Source organism: Geotrypetes seraphini, chromosome 15 (assembly GCF_902459505.1).
Source record: "Geotrypetes seraphini chromosome 15, aGeoSer1.1, whole genome shotgun sequence".
Classification (NCBI taxonomy): domain Eukaryota; kingdom Metazoa; phylum Chordata; class Amphibia; order Gymnophiona; family Dermophiidae; genus Geotrypetes; species Geotrypetes seraphini.
The window spans coordinates 13,419,986-13,437,909 of NC_047098.1; the positions used below are offsets into that span (position 1 = coordinate 13,419,986).

The 17,924-nt window shown below is 43.5% G+C and overlaps 1 protein-coding gene across 10 annotated transcripts in view; it reads left to right on the forward strand.

Annotated features, from left to right (window-relative positions):
* Positions 1–17,924, forward strand: part of CHD5 (chromodomain helicase DNA binding protein 5) — a 244,062-nt gene that overhangs the window by 214,484 nt on the left and 11,654 nt on the right. For 9 of the 10 annotated variants that reach the window (XM_033922353.1, XM_033922361.1, XM_033922357.1 and 6 more), the window contains 2 exons: positions 14,307–14,470; positions 16,422–16,536. In XM_033922353.1, the coding sequence (XP_033778244.1) occupies positions 14,307–14,470; positions 16,422–16,536 (279 nt within the window). Of the gene's footprint in view, positions 1–14,306; positions 14,471–16,421; positions 16,537–16,652; positions 16,707–17,924 lie in introns of all 10 variants that reach the window. The other variant, XM_033922358.1, reaches the window with a different exon arrangement.

Sequence of the window (17,924 nt, forward strand, 5' to 3'; positions counted from 1 at the left end):
ATTTTCCAGCAAGGACAACCAGTGCAAGAAACGGTTCTTCCGTCCTCTTTAAGTCAATCTAAGACATGAAACAGGGTAGCGAATGATATGTTGCCGTGTTATTTAAATTTCTGACCTTGCATTCGGTTCAGCACTGGATGAGACATCAGTGTTACCGATGTGGGCAACGCGAGATAAAGGGCTCCTTTTACAAAGGTGCGGTAACAGATTTAGTGTGCACTGAAATGCCGCGCGCCGCTAGCCGCTGCCACCTCCTTTTAAGCAGGCGCCAGTTTTTCAGCTAGTGCGCGCTGTGGCGCGTGCATGTGCGCCTTCGTAAAAGGAGCCCCAAAAGGCAGACGTGGCAGTGTTGTACAGCTTTTGTACCCATTACAGTCATCGATCCGGAATATTTGCTGCCTAAATACAGAGTCTGTCTTTATAACAAACCAGGCTAGTGGCCAAAGGCGTTTTAGAGAAATGGCTTATTAACACACTTTATTTAAAAACTTGTTAGGCCACCCAATCTTTACCGGAACAGGGTACCCGAGGCATCTAGCCGGAGTACATAAAGAAATCCATCTGCTGAGATAGGAGGGTTCATGTTCCCATAGAGCCCTGTGTATTCATTTCAAATTGACTTCTCAATAGGGTTTTTCTTTCGTGACGCTTTACAGCAATTGGCGATTTTTTGGTGAACTAGACTGGTTTTGTTGTTATTCTACATTTTTTCTGGCATATTTCCTAACACTTTATTACCATGGACCCCTGACGAAGGTTTGTCCGAAACACGGACCGTGTTGGGTCCCTTGTTTGGTAAAAGGTGTTTTATTTCAATAGATTTTTATTGTCACAATAAATTTTGCCTGCATCTTGTACACATGTCTGCAGTTTGTTTTGCTTGTTCCTGGTTGGTGTTTTTTCTGCAGATAAGGTTGGACCCCTCTTTTTGTTTTTGTTGCTTTGTTCTCAATAGGGTTACCAGATTTTCCATCTGGTAAGAGAGGACGCGTGACCACGCCCCATCCTGACACTCCAGCCCTGCCCCACACAAACCTCGTCTCTTCGGGCCAGGGCTGGAGTGCATCTGCGCCCGATCTCGCCCGCTTTTCAAAACCCGGAAAAAAGTGCCGGGTTTTGAAAAGCCGTCTGGACACTCGGACATGTCTTCAAAAAGAGGACATGTCCGGGAAACCTTACTTCTGAATGACATGGGGAGCGTGCTCGTAGCCTTTAATGTTTCCAAGAAGTCTAATGCCAGCATTCTGTAATGTTTGTAGCCTTTTAATAAGGGCTTGTGATAAACCCAAGAAGACAGTCTGGAAGTGAATAAACCATGCATCATGACTTAAATAGCCGATTCCTAGAAGTACCTTTTCATTGAGTGCAGCTTAAGAGGGGCATTTTCAATAGGACTTCTATTCTGAGTTTGGACGTTTTGGAAAGACATCCAGAAATCCAGTAGAGAAATTGTTCATTTTCAAAACCACAAGACATCTATCTTTTTTTTGTTTGAAAATGTGTTATCTAGACGTTTTGGCCCTTAGTACATCTGTCTTTTGTGGCCATTCTTGAATATAAAGACATCCACATGAAAAAAATGCACCAAAGCAATCTTTTGGGATGTCCAAGCAGCCAGCAATCGTAGTAAACTGTTCACAGACAAGAGCAGAGGAACACGCTAAGGATTACTGCAGAGCATGTCATATTAAAAGTCCCAGGTACAAATGTCACTATAACTTGCTTATAGTGCACAGTGAGTCCTCCAAAATCCACCCAAAATTTACTGTACCCACCTGTACACCACAACAATAACCTCTTATGCCTGCAGGTGTCATCTTTATGTAGGTACAGTAGGTTTGGAGAGGGCTCACCAAGGAAGTCAAAATGACATCTGTACCTGGGACTTTTAATATGACATTCACTGCAGCAATCCTTAGAGTCCCCCTTCTACTCTACTGAGTCATGCAAATCTGTCATACAGGCTTGACAGTACTGGTTTTATTCACATCTTTGGGTGGTGGGAGGGAGTCGGTGACCACTGGGGAAGTAAGGGGGAGTCATGCCTTAATCCCTCAGTGGTCAGTTTGGGCAACTTTTTAAACATTTAGATGCTTTTAAAACAGGTCTAGCTCCAAACGTCTATTTAAAAAAGCCCTGGATGTTGTTTTAAAGGTTGAAGATTATCCCTGCCGAGTGTCCAAGTCATAAGCTTGCACAAAACACACCTCTTCATAAGCCCTTTTAAGATTTAGACGCATTGGAGACAAAACGATCAGAAAGATGTCTAGAAAGTCTGTTTTGAGAATGCCAACTTGGACGTTTTGATTAGTAAGACGTTCAAGTGCTATATGTTGGACGTCTATATTTTTTAAAATTGTGCCCCTAAGCCCCTAGAAGCCTTCGTAATCACTGATGCACCTTGATCGCTAAAAGTAAGGGTAGAGTCCATAAGTATTCCTAGATATTTAAATGTTGATACTGGGGCAATAGGTTTACCAAAGAGAGTAGAGTTCGGGTGTAGGGTAGTCTTTGGTTCCAGTGAACCAATAGGCTGCTGTTTTTGAGATGTTCAGAACCAGTCTATGTTTCTGTAGCCAATCAGCTACGGCCCATAGACCTCTTTGTAGTTGAGATAGGTCCTAAGTATCTGGACATCTCTTTGTTAAAATAAGTATGTTGTCTGTGTCGTAGCAGACCCTCAGCCCCTGTTCTTGAATTAGTGCTATCAAGGGGCAGAGGAAGACGTTAAACAGGAGAGGCGAGAGAGCTGACCCCACAATTCAGAGGGATTTTTTTCCGACTTTTCCTCTCCTTGTTTTAGCTCGAATACTCTCTCGCTCGGAAAAGACCTAAACCAAGAGAGGGCTGTCTCTGTTCTTCCAACTTCATGCAGCCTAGACAGAAGAATGTCATGATCAACCAGATCAAAGCAGCTGCTAGATCCAAAGATTTGCTTCCCTCCCTCTTATGGAGGTTTTTTATTGTTTTTTTATTTTTAATCTCAATGTACTTTGTCACTTACCTGTTCCCTCCTCTCCCTTATTGGTTCCAGTAAGTCAGTTTGTACTGTTCTCCCATCCAATTTTATTTTTATGTTAATCTGTTTTAATCTGTTTGTTTTTTAAATTAACATTGATCATTTTAATTTAAAACATTTTATTGAAGGAAATAATATAATACAAATAGATTTCATTTCAAATAGAATTACAAATATCATATTTACATAACTATTTCTAGCATTCCTTCAAAGTAAATTTTCATATGACCCCAATCAACCCCCCTACTTTCAATATGACCTATTTCATTCTACCCCACACACTTTCCCCCCCAACATTGATCATTTTAAACCGTTTAGGTATATATTTGATAAACAGCATATCAAAGATTAAATAAACTTGGAAACTTAGATGCTACCAGTATCAGAACACTTCTATCCAAGGATTCCCATATCTCGCTGACAACTGATGTCAGAACTGTTTCTGTGCTATCACCCTTTCTGAATCCTTATTGTTTTGCGTGGATAGTATTAGTCTTCTCAATATAATCTACCAGTTGCCACAAGACCATTTTTTTCTACTATGAAAATCTGCTTTGGTTGCCGATGGAGTCTAGAGTTTTATTTAAGTTTTCATGTATTTGCTATAAAGTAGTTTTGGGCATGGCACCAGATTATTTGCTCCTTCATTTCTCTTTGAGTCACTCTAATAAAAATACACAGAGAGTGCATCTGTTTACATATCCTTCCATAAAATCTTGTCATTATAAGAAGTTCCTTGAGAGAACTTTCTCATTTCAGGCCGCCAAATTGAATACATGGCTTGGAAAAATGATGCTAGAAGCTTCTTCTTATTTAGATTTTAGAAAATTGCTAAAGACACAATTGTTCGATAAGTTGGTACCTTAATGTACTCTGTTTCTAATTTTAACATGCTTTCTTTTAACTTTATGTATTTTATTCACATGGTCTGTATTTTTCCTTGATGTATTTGCCTCCCCAGTATGGTGGCATATAAATAAATGATGATTATTATTATTACTAATTTGGCTGGGACACATATATTAGATTTGGGTCTGTAATTGTGGATATTTTTCCTATCCAAAGTATATGATTTCAGAATGGGCCTGATACTAACACATTTCCACCGAGTAGGAACAATTCCTTCTCCCAAACTCTTATTAATCATTAGAAGCTGTATCACACTTAAGCCATGCCTGGTCATACGGGTCCAGGAGACTGCTCAAGCATCTCTTTTAGTAACTTCTATCAGGCTGTAAAGGAGCTAGGCTGAAATTAGGAGAGTTGAGCAAATGGAATCATATTTGACACAACCCAACCCAACATCCAACATTCTATTTACCCTTAGAACTCTCTAATACTCTTCTATCTACCAAACGTTATCTAAAACCCCATAATTCACCCTATTCTTATCTCCTAAAGAGTTCCACTTCCCTTTGGTAACTCCTTACCCAACGTTTTATTACCTTAAAAATTTTATGTCATCGCTTATTGTATTCCTTCAAATTTTGAATGTAATTCTTGTTTTAGTTTGGATGTAATCCGCCTTGAACCGCAAGGTAATGGCGGAATAGAAATCACTAATGTAATGTAATGTAATGTAATCATTCTGCTGATTTCCCTGTGTCCAGGACAAATGTAGACTGAAGACCTTATTTTGAACCTGCCTAGCCAATTCTCCTGCTGTTGGTTCTTCGCTAGATGTTTGCTTAAAGGTAGGGATACCAGACGTCCGGATTTCCATGGACAAGTCCTCCTTATCAAGGACATATCCAGGGGTCCGGAAGGCTTTTCAAAACCCGGCACTTTGGGTTTTGAAAAGCTTTCCAGGTAGCAGCGACGTCGGGACGGGCCTCGCGGTGACGTCACATGCATGCGCACATGTGTGCAATGTCATCGCGTCACACTATGCAAGCAACCAGGTTGAGGGGGCAGGGCTGGAGGCGGGGCATGACTCGGGCAGAACAGGGCGGTCCTGGGGGTGGGGCCATGGGTCCGGATTTTTGTTCCCAAAAAATCTGGTAACCCTACTTAAGGGTGACGCCCAATAACCCGATTCCGGGCTCATAATTGCAAGGTTCTGGAATGAGCCCAGGTCCATTATTGTAATAATCAGACTAGGAATGTTGGGGATGAGGAGAGTGATAAAAATTAGGGGGGAAAATCCCCGGGTACCTGCAAATCATGGCTCCAAATCCCAACCTCGGCTTCAATTGAAAGGAGATGCACATTTAGCTGAATTTTCACAAACGCTTTGCGCATAGCGCTGCTGAAAATTCCCTCTGATCAACATAGGCCAGATTCAGTACATGGTGCCCAAAGTTATGCGCTAAAAAGATCTTGAGAGAGAGCATTTGGGAGGGGACGTTGAAGCTTTCAGCTATTGTTTGAAAGCCTTAAGTAAATTTTGCGATAACAAATTTTTTTTTACCTGTTAGGACGCTATGATGTTATGTTGTTTAATTATTATGTATGTGGATTGTAATCCACCTAGAACAGGGGTGGGCAACGAGGGCCGCAATCCAGCTGGGTTTTCAGGATTTCCCCCAATGAATAGGCGTGAGATCTATTTGCATGCACTGCCTCCTATTATATGCAAATTGATCTCACACCTATTCATTGGGGAAATCCTGAAAACCCAACTGGATTGCGGCCCTCGTTGCCCACCCCTGACCGAGAATGTTAGATAGCGCGGAATATACACTTTAGAATAAATAAATAAGTATTCTGCAAAGGGTGCCGGCCTTTTGTAGAATCCTAGCTTAGCACAGATTTTGTGATTAACTTGCTGAAACCTGGTGTAATTCTGGTGCCCAACTTAGACGCGGATATGATAGTCTATAAGAGGGGTAGGGAACTCCGGTCCTCGAGAGCCGTATTCCAGTCGGGTTTTCAGGATTTCCCTAATGACTCTGCATGAGATCTATTTGCATGCACTACTTTCAATGCATATTCACTGGGGAAATCCTGAAAACCCGACTGGAATAAGGCTCTCGGGGACTGGAGTTCCCTGGTCTATAACATCATACCTAACTTTTGGGAACACCTCCTAGCTGCCCATACAACTCCCAGCATTAGGGCCCTTTTGAGTTGCGCACTATGACATTTGGGCGTTATAAAATAGTCACTGGGGCAATTGCAAGCGCAAATCCAAACTGTTACTGGTTAGGGCAGGGGTGAGCAACTCCGGTCCTCGAGGGCCAGAATCCAGTTGGGTTTTCAGGATTTCCCCAACGAATAGGCATTGGAAGCAGTGCATGCAAATAGATCTCATGTATATTCATTGGAGAGATCCTGAAAACCCGACTGGATTCCGGCCCTCGAGGACTGGAGTTGCCCACCCCTGGATTAGGGGACCAGGTAACCCATTCCAGAAGGGAGACTTTTTTTATGGCCAGTCCTGGTTTTAAAATTACATCCCAAAGCAGTTTAGTAGTTGTAGTCCATGATTCTATCCATTGAAATGAGTGCTGCAAGTCCCATAATGCTCCAGGATGAGGTTGGCAGAAATCCAGGACTGGCCCCAAAAGTCTCCCTTCTGGAATGGGTAACCTGGTCACCCTATTGCCAACTAACTGCAATTAATGATTCTTCTTGCCTATTAACTAATTAATTTGTGCATACATCTGCCCTGGGCGTCCAACTTTAGGTGACCTATATAGAATCCAGAAGCATTTGTACTTTTACTTATGGTGTGAAATTAGCTTGAATAAAATTAGTCCCAGAGTAGCTGAATATTAGTGCTTTTCATATGTAGGGTTACCATATGCCGCCAGAAAAAAAGATGGATTGAGATATCCAGGTTTTGCTTCCGTTGAAAGTAATGGAAGGAAAACCTGGATGTCTCCATCTGTCCTGCTTTTTCTGGAATCCAAACCCCCCCAAAAGGAAAAAAAATCTGATACTTAAAAGATCAGGCCAGTTTTCTCACTTGCCAAGTAACACCTTAAGGCACACTTAATGCATTTTGCTTCATTTTTTCAATTAAGTTCCTTAGATTCAACTTGATGTATTTGATTTGTTCTATGTATTACTTCTTTCCCTGCCATGCCGGTATTTTCTGCATTATATTGTAAATGCTTTCTGTCTTTATCTGTTTTTAAGTCCATTATTCTAATTTGTATTTTATCTGTATCCCATGTATTAGCTCACCTTGTTGTGAACCCCTTAGAACTTTTTTTGGTATGGCGATATATAAGAATAAAATTATTATTATTATTATACATTGTTTTGCTCCTTTTTCTGGAGCCAAATGGTAACTCTTATTCATATCGTCGCCAGCAGGAAACCTGCTCCATGCACATTCCATATCTCCCTTCTAACCCTTTGGCAGCACTCAGTATAGATATATATTTTTTTTTAAACACCGTGACTGGTGTTTAAAAATATTGACATAAGAAAATTTTAGGAGTGTGCTGTTAAATGTTTTTCTTATTGCTATGCTTTTATTTGTATTTCATCTTAGATTTATTTTGCTTCATGTCATTTATTAGAAACAAAGGGGGGTCTTTTACGAAGGCGCGCTAGCCGATTTCACACGTGATAAATATTAGCGTGCGCTAAATGCTAACACGCCCATTATATTCTGTGGACGCGTTAGCCGATTTAGCGCACGCTAAATGCTAGCACGCCTTCGTGAAAGACCTCCGAAATGAACAGCAGAACAAATGAAAAAGTTATGCAGAGGTTGGATTCCACGCTTCCCTCCCCCCTCCTCCATTATCATTCCAAGCAGGCAAATGGAATAAATGTTTAACCAACTTTATTTCAAATGCACTTTCCTATCAAACTTTCAGGAAGTCAATCAAAAGCTATCTCTTTGATAAATTTCTCTGACTCCATTTCTGCCTTCATGTATCTCTAAAATACTTCCAGATAAATTTGTTTAATCTTAACATGCTAATGTAATTTCAAAAGTTTTTTGTAATATTGCTGTCTGTATACAGTCTCTTCCTCTGTAAACCGCTCTGAACTGCTTGTCCTCTCTTTCCATTCCCTTCCCTCCCTCAGAGGTCTGGCACTTCTTCCCTTTTTTTTTTGTCTTTATCCCGCAGTCCTGCATTTCTCTAATGTCCACTCCCCACATCCAGTATTTCTATTCCCCCTCCCTCCACACCATCGCTTGGATACAACTTCTCTCCCTTTCTTTTCCCTCCCTCCCTCCATTCCATTGTCCATTATCTCTCTCCCTCTCCTCTTATTTAAGACCCATTATTTCTTCCCCTTATCCCCCCCCTCAGTCCAGCATATGCCCCTCTCTTTGGACCCCCCTCAATCTGTGTACATAAGAACATAAGAATAGCCTTACTGGGTCAGACCAATGGCCTCCCGGTCTCACTTTCAAAACTAATTACGGCCTGCAGAGGATTGCTGGTGATGTAGTGATTTTAGCAGGCTGTCGTCGGCCTCCGCTGCGTGTTCCCTCTGCTGCGGTCTCACCCTTCCTCTGACATCATGTCCTGTTTTGGTCTGGGATGGACCACGTCAGAGGGAACATGCAGCGGAGGTCAACAGCAGCCTGCTAGAATTACTACACCACCGGGGATTCTCTGCTGGCCATAATTAGTTTTGAAAGTAAGACCGGGAGGCCAGGGGGAAGCTTGACGATGGTTGGGATAAGGGGAAAACATGCCGGCCTTCGGGGAACCCCCTAAAGCCGAGGAGTCGAGGGTACCCTCAGCGGTGGTGCCTATACGGCACTTCCCAACCGACACCCCACCACCACCACCCCTCCTACCACCGTGAGCTCTGACATCAGGCCTCCTAAAGAAGGAACAGTAGTGGCAGTGGATGGCCAGCAGGAGGCAGTGCTTAGGACAGGCTTTTCGCTGCCAGAGTGCTGCTGCTCCTGCTTTAGGAGACCCGAAGGCATGCGGAGAGGAGGGTTGGTCAGTGAATCGGAAAGCCCAGTTTTGAAAGAAAACAAATCAATTTGAATCGATTTTACCGACGAGTTAAAATTTGCACTGCACTGCATTTTTCTGTGCTGTCCATAATATAATTGCAAATACAATGGTGTGCTTTCATCTGTGAGTAACCAACCAGAGCACTTTACACACAGGTTATTGAGGATTACACTTCACTGATATGCATTTAGTCACACTTTAAAAAAAAAAAAATGTTATTTATTTAGCTTCTAATTTTATAAGAATTTTTATTGTCTCTTAAGAACATAAGAAGTTGCCTCCACTGGGTCAGACCAGAGGTCCATCGCGCCCAGCGGTCCGCTCCCGCGGCGGCCCATCAGGCCTATGACTTGTGATGTGGTCCCTGACTATTCTTATAACCTACCTCTACTTCTATCTGTACCCCTCAATCCCCTTATCTTTTAGGAATCTATCTAAACCTTCCTTGAACCTCTTGTATTCTTATCTTTCGTTGTCTGTACGTCCCCTGAGGAAGGCAGTATAGTTGGAACCTGTGATCTTAGAAACTGTTCATGAGACTTTTTACATCAATAAAGACATTGTTGGTTGAGTTAGACGTCTCACTTGCCTTTTCTTTGTCGGCTTGATACATTCTTTAGGCAAGACCTCTTCCCTTTCTTGTTTGGTATATGAAACGCTAAAGACATGACTTAACGGAAAAATGCTTAATGGACAGAGTAAATAATTCGGTTTACCATAAGCACTTATGTGATATTGGACTTTTTTTGTAGACAGCCATTTTTCTTGAAAGGTTCTCTATAAATGTCAAGTTCAATCTGCTGCCACAGAGACATCTACCATTAAACAAACTCTGAAGTGAAATTATTTATGACTTTAAAAGTCCTATGGTAAGGCTTGATTGCGGACGACTCTGGAGTAAACCCTAAATGCATTTAAAACATTATAGAGAGAGGGAACCTTGTTGGGAATTTTGGATGGATCTACATTGTAAATATTCTATTTTAAAATATAGTGTTACCTTAACAAGGTTATGCCTGGAACCACTTAAGTTTCAAATGGCACCGAGTCGTCTAACATATTCTGAGACTTTGCTGTATTGCAGAACTCGAACCCCTTATTGATGCTGTATTCGGTTTCGTCTGAGGCAATTACGACATACAGAAGCTACCAATCAATGGTATCGTTCTACATGAGGGAAAAAAAGGCCTGAACTATGGACACACAACCACAATATTTTTATCCTAGATCTGAGCTAGAAATATGGAAATGATGAAGCCTTTATACATGTGTGAAATATGCGTGTTATCAAAGAGAGTTTATCTGATAAACAAATAAGCTCTTCTATTACAAACCAATGTCATTTCTTGCTTCATGGCAACTCTTCAAAGTGTGCTCTGAATAAGGATAAGGCCTGGAACTTATAATAGCTTTATTTATATCCCGTCATACCTTTTAAGTTCAAGACGGTAGGCAAGCCCTCCAAAACCTACTGTACCTACATAATGATGACACCAGCAGGCATAAGGGCTATTGTGGTGTACAGGTGGGTACAGTAAGTTTTGGGTGGGTTTTGGAGGGCTTACCATGCAATATAAGCTGGTTATAGTGACATGAGTACATGGGACTTTTAAATGTGACATTCATACAGTACCCCCTAGAGCAGGGATCTCAAAGTCCCTCCTTGAGGGCCGCAATCCAGTCGGGTTTTCAGGATTTCCCCAATGAATATGCATTGAAAACAGTGCATGCACATAGATCTCATGCATATTCATTGGGGAAATCCTGAAAACCTGACTGGATTGCGGCCCTCGAGGAGGGACTTTTAGACCCCTGTTGTAAGCCATATAGTGAGCTAGAGAGCCCACCGCTGAAAATGGCTCGTTTCTCAATCACTGCACAAAAAAGCTTATTTTTATTTTTTTTATATAGTGCTACTTTTTAAAGTCACTTTCAATTTTATACACCTATTAGCGGTTCTCTGAGCACAAATATGTGACTTCTGTAAATGAAATAGACTGTTTATACGCCTGGAGTGTATTCTTTATTATATCTATTAATAGCATAATTCACCTGGGATCAGTTGATTTATTTTTCACAGTATTATTTTGGGAAACCTGCTCCTTTTTCTGGAGGCATATGGCAACCCTAGACAATACTGGCTTTGCCATTGGCATCATCACAGACCCAGTGGTTAAGGCTCTTAACACTTGCATTGTGATGTCAGAGAGCTTTAGAGTTATAGAAACTTGAGGGCAGATAAAGGCCAAATGGTCCATCCACACCATCCACTATCTCCTCCTCTCCCTATTGGCTAAAGCTCTTAACATTTGCATCTTCTCTTCCTATAGGCTAAGGCTCTTTACACCTGCATTGTGATGTCATAGAACTTTATGGTTATAGAAACATTGTAGCTTGATGGCAGATAAAGGTCAAATGGTCCATCCAGTCTGCTCATCCGCAGCATCCACTATCTCCTCCTCTCCCTATTGGCTAAAACTCTTTACACCTGCATTGTGATGTCATAGAGTTATATGGTTATAGAAACATTACAACATGATGGCAGATAAAGGCCAAATGGCCCATCTAGTCTGCCCATCTGCAACATCCACTATCTCCTCCTCTCCCTATTGACTAAAGCTCTTAACATTTGCATCTTCTCTCCCTATTGGCTAAAACTCTTTATACCTGCATTGTGATGTCATAGAGTTGTATGGTTATAGAAACATTGTAACATGATGCCAGATAAAGGCTAAATGGTCCATTCACAGCATTCACTATCTCTTCCTCTCCCTAAGAGATCCCACATGCCTGTCTCACAGTCTTTGACTCCATCACCTCTACTGGGAGAGTATTCCATGCATCTACTGCAGCTCCTTAGGACCCCGGGCAAGTCATTTAACTTTTCATTGGCACAGAGTCACAAAAACTTGTGAGCCCACTTAGGGACAGATGCGAAAAAAGATGAAATATGAAACTAGAATATAAATGGATATCATGGATCACTCTTGACTGGAAAAAGCCACTAGACTTCCAGGGGAGTGTGTGGCCACAGTGTTTAGAGCTACAGCCTCAGCACCCTGAGGTTGTGGGTTCAAATCCCATGCTGCTTCTTGGGACCCTGGGCAAGTCACTTGATCCCCATTGCCCCTGATACATTAACTAGAGTGTGAGCCCACCAGGACGGATATGGAAAAATGCCTCAGGACCCAACTGTGAACTACTTAGGCTGTAAGTGGTATATAAAAGCTAAAAATAAATAAATTTGTATTTGCATTTTAATTTACCATGCAGTTCTGTAACCCAATTTGGATTCTGGATTTTTCTGAATATTTTAGGTCTATGTTTTTTCTGTAGACCCTAATGCAGGCATTGTACACCAAAACATGATTCACGTCGGGTAGGGTTACCATATGGCTCCAGAAAAACAAGGATGGATTGAGACATCCGGGATTTACTTCCACTGCTTTCAAAGGAAGTAAAACTCGGATGTCTCAATCTGTCCTCCTTACTTCCATTGCTTTCAATGGAAGTAAAACTCAAATATCTCATCCTTTATCTGGAACCTTATGGTAACCCTAGTGTTGGGTTAATAAAGACTCATCCCTGTTCGTTGAGGGATGAGTATTTATTGACCAATGGCACAAAGGACCTCAATGAACAGGAACCTCAGTGAACAATGAACTGCCTTTCTGCAGTACAACCAAGTGGTTGGTTGCACCACAAAGTGGTTTCACCATAAAAAGGCAGTTCATTGTTCATTGAAGTCCTTTGCACCATTACTGCATGGTCACTAGCGCTAAATCTGTGCTAATTGGTTAGCAGGCAACAATGTCCACACAAAATGCCCACAGAGCATACCTCCTCTCTGCTCCTACACCCTCCCCCAGTGCCAAACAACTAAATTTTATTTTTTAGCATGTAGGTAGCATACACGCATTCCCAGATTACCATGGGACGCTTCAACATGCCCCGTGTTAAGCCATTTTTTGTTGCAGTAAATGCATATTACTGCGTACCACAGCTTTGTGAAAGGGACCTTTATGAAGGGGTGCTGAAAAGTTCTCAGCCCAGCCAAGAAGAGAATGGCGTGGATATGGTTCAATCAATGATCGGAAACAATATCAAAACATAGAATTGTGTTTCTGCAAATTGGCACTTAACGAAATAAGATAATAGTCTTTTCAGCTAAAGCGGCAAAATAACGCTCAGAATTTAGGAAGCTGGGTGGTTGGGCTGAGAACTTTTCAGCACCCCCTCGTACGTAATAAAAGTGAGCCAAGTATAGGACAATCAAGCCATTGTGACATCACTGAGGAGGTCGGCTCTTATTGGTGGAATGAGGCATTATGACATCACAATGTCAGCTCTGGTTTCCAGAGACCGAAACTCTACACTACCAGGGGGTGCTGAAAAATTCTCATCCCAGCCAAGATGAGAATGATGTGTAAATGGTTCAATCAGTGATCCCAAACAATGTCAAAAGATTGAATTTATTTTCTGCAAATTGGCACTTAACGAAATAAGATCACACTCTTTTCAGCTACAGTGGCAAAATAACGTTCAGAATTTAGGAAGCTGGGTGGTTGGGCTGAGAATTTTTCAACGCCACCCTCGTACATGCGAACCCACTAGGGACAAAGAAAGTATCTGTTTATAATGTGTACACCACTTTGGTTGTCCAAAGTGGTTCATAGACAAAATCGCTCGAGATAACGGCGCACCGACAACTGAGCGCAAGATTGACGGCGTGCCAAAGAACACTATTTTAAAGGGTTCCAACGGGGGGTGTTGGTGGGGAACCCCCCCTATTTTACTTAACAGACATCGCGCTGGCGTTGTGGGGGGCTTGGGGGGGTTGTAACCCCCCTCATTATACTTGAAACCAAACTTTTTGCCTGTTTTTTAGGGAAAAAGTTCAGTTTTAAGTATAATGTGGGGGGTTACAACCCCCCAAACCCCCCACAACACCAGCGCAATGTCTGTTAAGTAGAGTGGGGGGGGGTTCCCCCCCACCCACCCCCGTCGGAGCCCTTTAAAATAGTGCTTTTCTTCGACGCACCATCAACCTTGCGCTCAGTTGTTGGCGCGCCGTTGTCTCGCGCAATTTAGTCCTGTCACCGTCCAAAGTAGGTCAAGAAAATTAGCTAATACAACCACAAGTCTTTCATGCATGGTTTGTTTTGTTTCCTTGTTAGGCAATTTTCTTGACCCTACTTTGTTTGGTCTTCATTGTTGTTCATGGGGTCATCGCTTCCCTTATGGTATCTTCCTTTAGACCACTTTGGTTGTACAGGGAAGATATCCAATGCATTATCCTTACTCTTCTCTACCCAGCTCTGTACTTGGTTTTGGGGTTTCCAATTATATTGTTGGCGGAATAACAATAGTTTCACCGGTCTTCCTCTTCACATATTTTGCAGTTCTGAACCAGTTAGAGGAGCTGCTGAGTGATATGAAGGCAGATGTTACCCGGTTACCCTCCATGCTGTCCAGGATACCGCCAGTTGCCGCACGGCTTCAGATGTCAGAGCGGAGTATCTTGAGCCGGCTGACAAACCGCGGAGGTGACCCAACAGCTCAGCAGGTCAGACTAGAGGCAGAGAAAGGAGGGATTACGTTTGCTGGCTGCTAGGGACTAGTTCATTCAAAGACTGGCAGCGTGGGGTTGATTCCAGTTCAGTAGAAAGACGAAAAATATGGTCATTTTTCACAGGGCACAAGGGGGGGGGGGGGAAAAGGGCAAATGTCACCGTATTTTCATATTGTATGTTCCAGGTTTGTGTAGAGGAAGTGCTTGACCAGAATCTATTTAAAGATGTGGGCCTGGTTTTCAGATTTAGCACCAAAATCAACCTAAAATCTGGGATTAGGTTTTGGCTGAAAATGCCAGTACATTCTTGGCTGAAATGAAAACTCCCTTCCTTCCCCCCCCCCCCCACTGATTTCTCTTTGCCTGCTTTAACGGAAATAGTGTCTGTCAAGTCCCACCCCACCCCTTGCGATTCCACCTCCCATCCTCCCAAGCAAAGAGAGGGCTGTCTCAGCCCCCACTCATGTCTGTAGGTCCCCTGGGTCTACCTGGAGAAGTTCTGGTGATCGAGGGGTAAATTGGTCAGGGGTGATGCCCACTTGCTCCTGCCCGGTGCGGGCTTGCAGCACAAAATGGCTGCTGTGACTTCTAGCAGCAGATGTACCACAGTATTTGAAGTATCATGAGGCTGCCACTAGAGACTGTGGCAGTCCTGTTAGATTGCAGGACTGTGCCGGGCATAAGCGAGTAGGCATCGCTCCTGCCCAATTTACTCCTAGATCACCAGAACTTCTCTAGGTAGGCCTGGGGAACCTACAGACATCTGTAGGGGCTGGGGCAGCTCTCTGTTTGCTTGAGGTGGGCGGGATGGGTTCTGGGGCGGGGCTGTCGCCTAATCTGTTATGCAGGTCTTGGCTAATATTCAGCCAGGATTTGTATAAGTGTATTATGCTATCTTCTGGGACCTCCATAGGCTCCTGTGACCAGGACCTCCATAATTAGTTCTGGATATTCTGTGCTGGTGTCTGCCTGGCACTGAATATCCTGGACTGATTTAGATGGCAGGAGTCAGGGTTTGAAAAAAAAAAAAAAAGTCTGACCATCCAGTATGACTTCTCTCTCCCCCTCATCCATCCAGCATTGCCCTTCTCTTTGTTCCCTCTTCCATCCAGCATGTCCTCTCTCCCCTCTTCTATCCAGCATTTCCCCTTTCTCTCTCCCTTCTCGCATCTAACCTCTTTGTTCTCTTCCCTCTTCCACGTAGCATCTCTACTCTCTTTCTTGTACAGCATCTCTTCTTTCTTTCTCTCCTCTTCCATCCAGCATTTCCCCCTTTCTCTGTTTCTCCCTCTTCATATCCAATGTCTCTTCTCTGCCCTCCCTTACCTATACCGGTGCCTTCTGTTACCCTTTACCCACCCATCTCCTGGCACCTTCCACTGCTATTTCCTGGACCAACAGTGGAAATAAAAAGAAAATAGGCATGATGCCACCAGTTCTACCGGTCTCACCCTCTCCACAGCACGAAGTTGCCAGGAGCAAAAAGACTATAGCCCTACAGCTGTTTTCTCTTGTTTTCCCACTACTTTCTCCAGGAAGCAGCAGCTAGGTGCTGGGGAGGGCAATAGATGCTGGAGTAGGTAGGGAAGGGAGATAAATGACACAATATAAGAAGGGAAGAGACAGAGGGAGGGCAAGATACTGAATGAAAGGGGAGAGAGAAAAAAACAGCAGCAATGTTGGGGTGGCAATGGGAATGAGGTGTTGAAGGTCATAGTTGGCACCGGCGAGGTTTAACCTTCGCCAAGCCTCTTACACCGGGCAAAAGACTCCATGCTTGGAAGGACTTTGTGTTAAATCCAAGAGAAACTGGGCACATCCTGGCTTGAAATCTCAATTCTTCTCTTCGCAACCTATCCAAAGTGGACCTTGAGCTAGCTGAGGTTGCAGTTGAATTCCGCTTGAAGTGTATCAATGGGGTTGGTTTTCTTTCTGTTTTCTTCAGGGTTCTTTTGGCTCCAATCAGATGTACAACAATAACTTTGGCCCAAATTTCCGAGGCCCTGGACCAGGAGGGATTGTCAACTACAGTCAGATGCCTCTGGGGCCCTACGTGACTGGTACGTTGAGATTTAACTGAAGAAATTATAGTCGAAAAATGAATCAAATTTTCAGTGGACTACAAGTAAGCCCAGACGACATTAGGCAAGCCAGATGTTTTCTTTCTTATCAATAGATATTTAGCCGTTTCCAGGATTGTCTTCTCTTGCAGTCTTCAATTCGAGCTGAGGTAAGGCCACTCTTCTCTCTATGTGCTACGCTTGTGGTGTCTTGTCTCATTTCTCCCCTTTACATACTAAGCTATGGCACAATTGGCCTTCCTAAATGTGATCATTGTACAGAAATGTATATACCGTATTTTCACCCATATACCGCGCACCCGTGTAAAACGCGCACACGGGTATAGCGCGCGGGGAACACAAATTTATGTTTAAAAAAATTTAATATAGCGCACACACGCGTATACCGCGCATGCTAAAACCTCCTCCCGCCTACTCCGAACCGGCATCCTCCCCCCCGCTCGCTTACCCGAGAGAACATTTTTTTTTTCATTCGAATCCGGCATTCCCCCTGCGAACCGGCATCCTCTCCCCCCCCGCTCATGTCACCCCCCCTCCCCCGCGATCCTACATCTCCCCCAGCACCGCAAAACATCTCTTACCCGATTGGGCACCGACACCAGCACCAATGCACAGGATGTGCCAGTGCCAGTGCCCGAAGATCCTCCCTCATTGGGTTGGGCTGGGTGGTGCTGGGTTGGTCTGGGCTTTGAACATTTGCGCATGCTCAAAGCCTTCTGGTCTCGCTCTCTCCGAGATAATCTCGGAGAGAGCGAGACCAGAAGGCTTTGAGCATGCGCAAATGCTCAAAGCCTAGTCCAGCCTGGCGCAGGAAGAAGGAGGATCTCTCGCACCGCACCACCCAGCCCAGCCCAGCCCAACGAGGGAGGATCTTCGGGCACTGGCACTGGCACATCCTGTGCATTGGTGCTGGTGCCGGTGCCGGTGCCCAATCGGGTAAGAGATGTTTTGCGGTGCTGGGGGGGGATGTAGGATCGCGGGGGAGGGGGGGGTGACGCGAGCGGGGGAGAGGCCGGATCGGATTGAAAAAAAAAAGTTGTAAAACGCGCTCACACGTATAACGCGCACGGTTATGCACGGTTTGTAAAAATTGTGTATAACGCGCGCATTATATGCGTGAAAATACGGTAGATAAAGAATAAAAAAATCTCGTTCAACACCTCCAATCTGTACAATTCCCGAGTCACATGAATGGCCTGATATCTAGAGGTATTCAAGAGCATATCGTCATGTTGCAACAAGGTGTTTGGGCCAGCTTAGGGAAAATGTATTTTTTGTTCTAGGGTAGGGAGACAAGGACTTATTTTTCTGTATTTCATGTAGCACGTTTTACCCAATTTTGCAGAAGAAAGACCTAGGCGTTTATA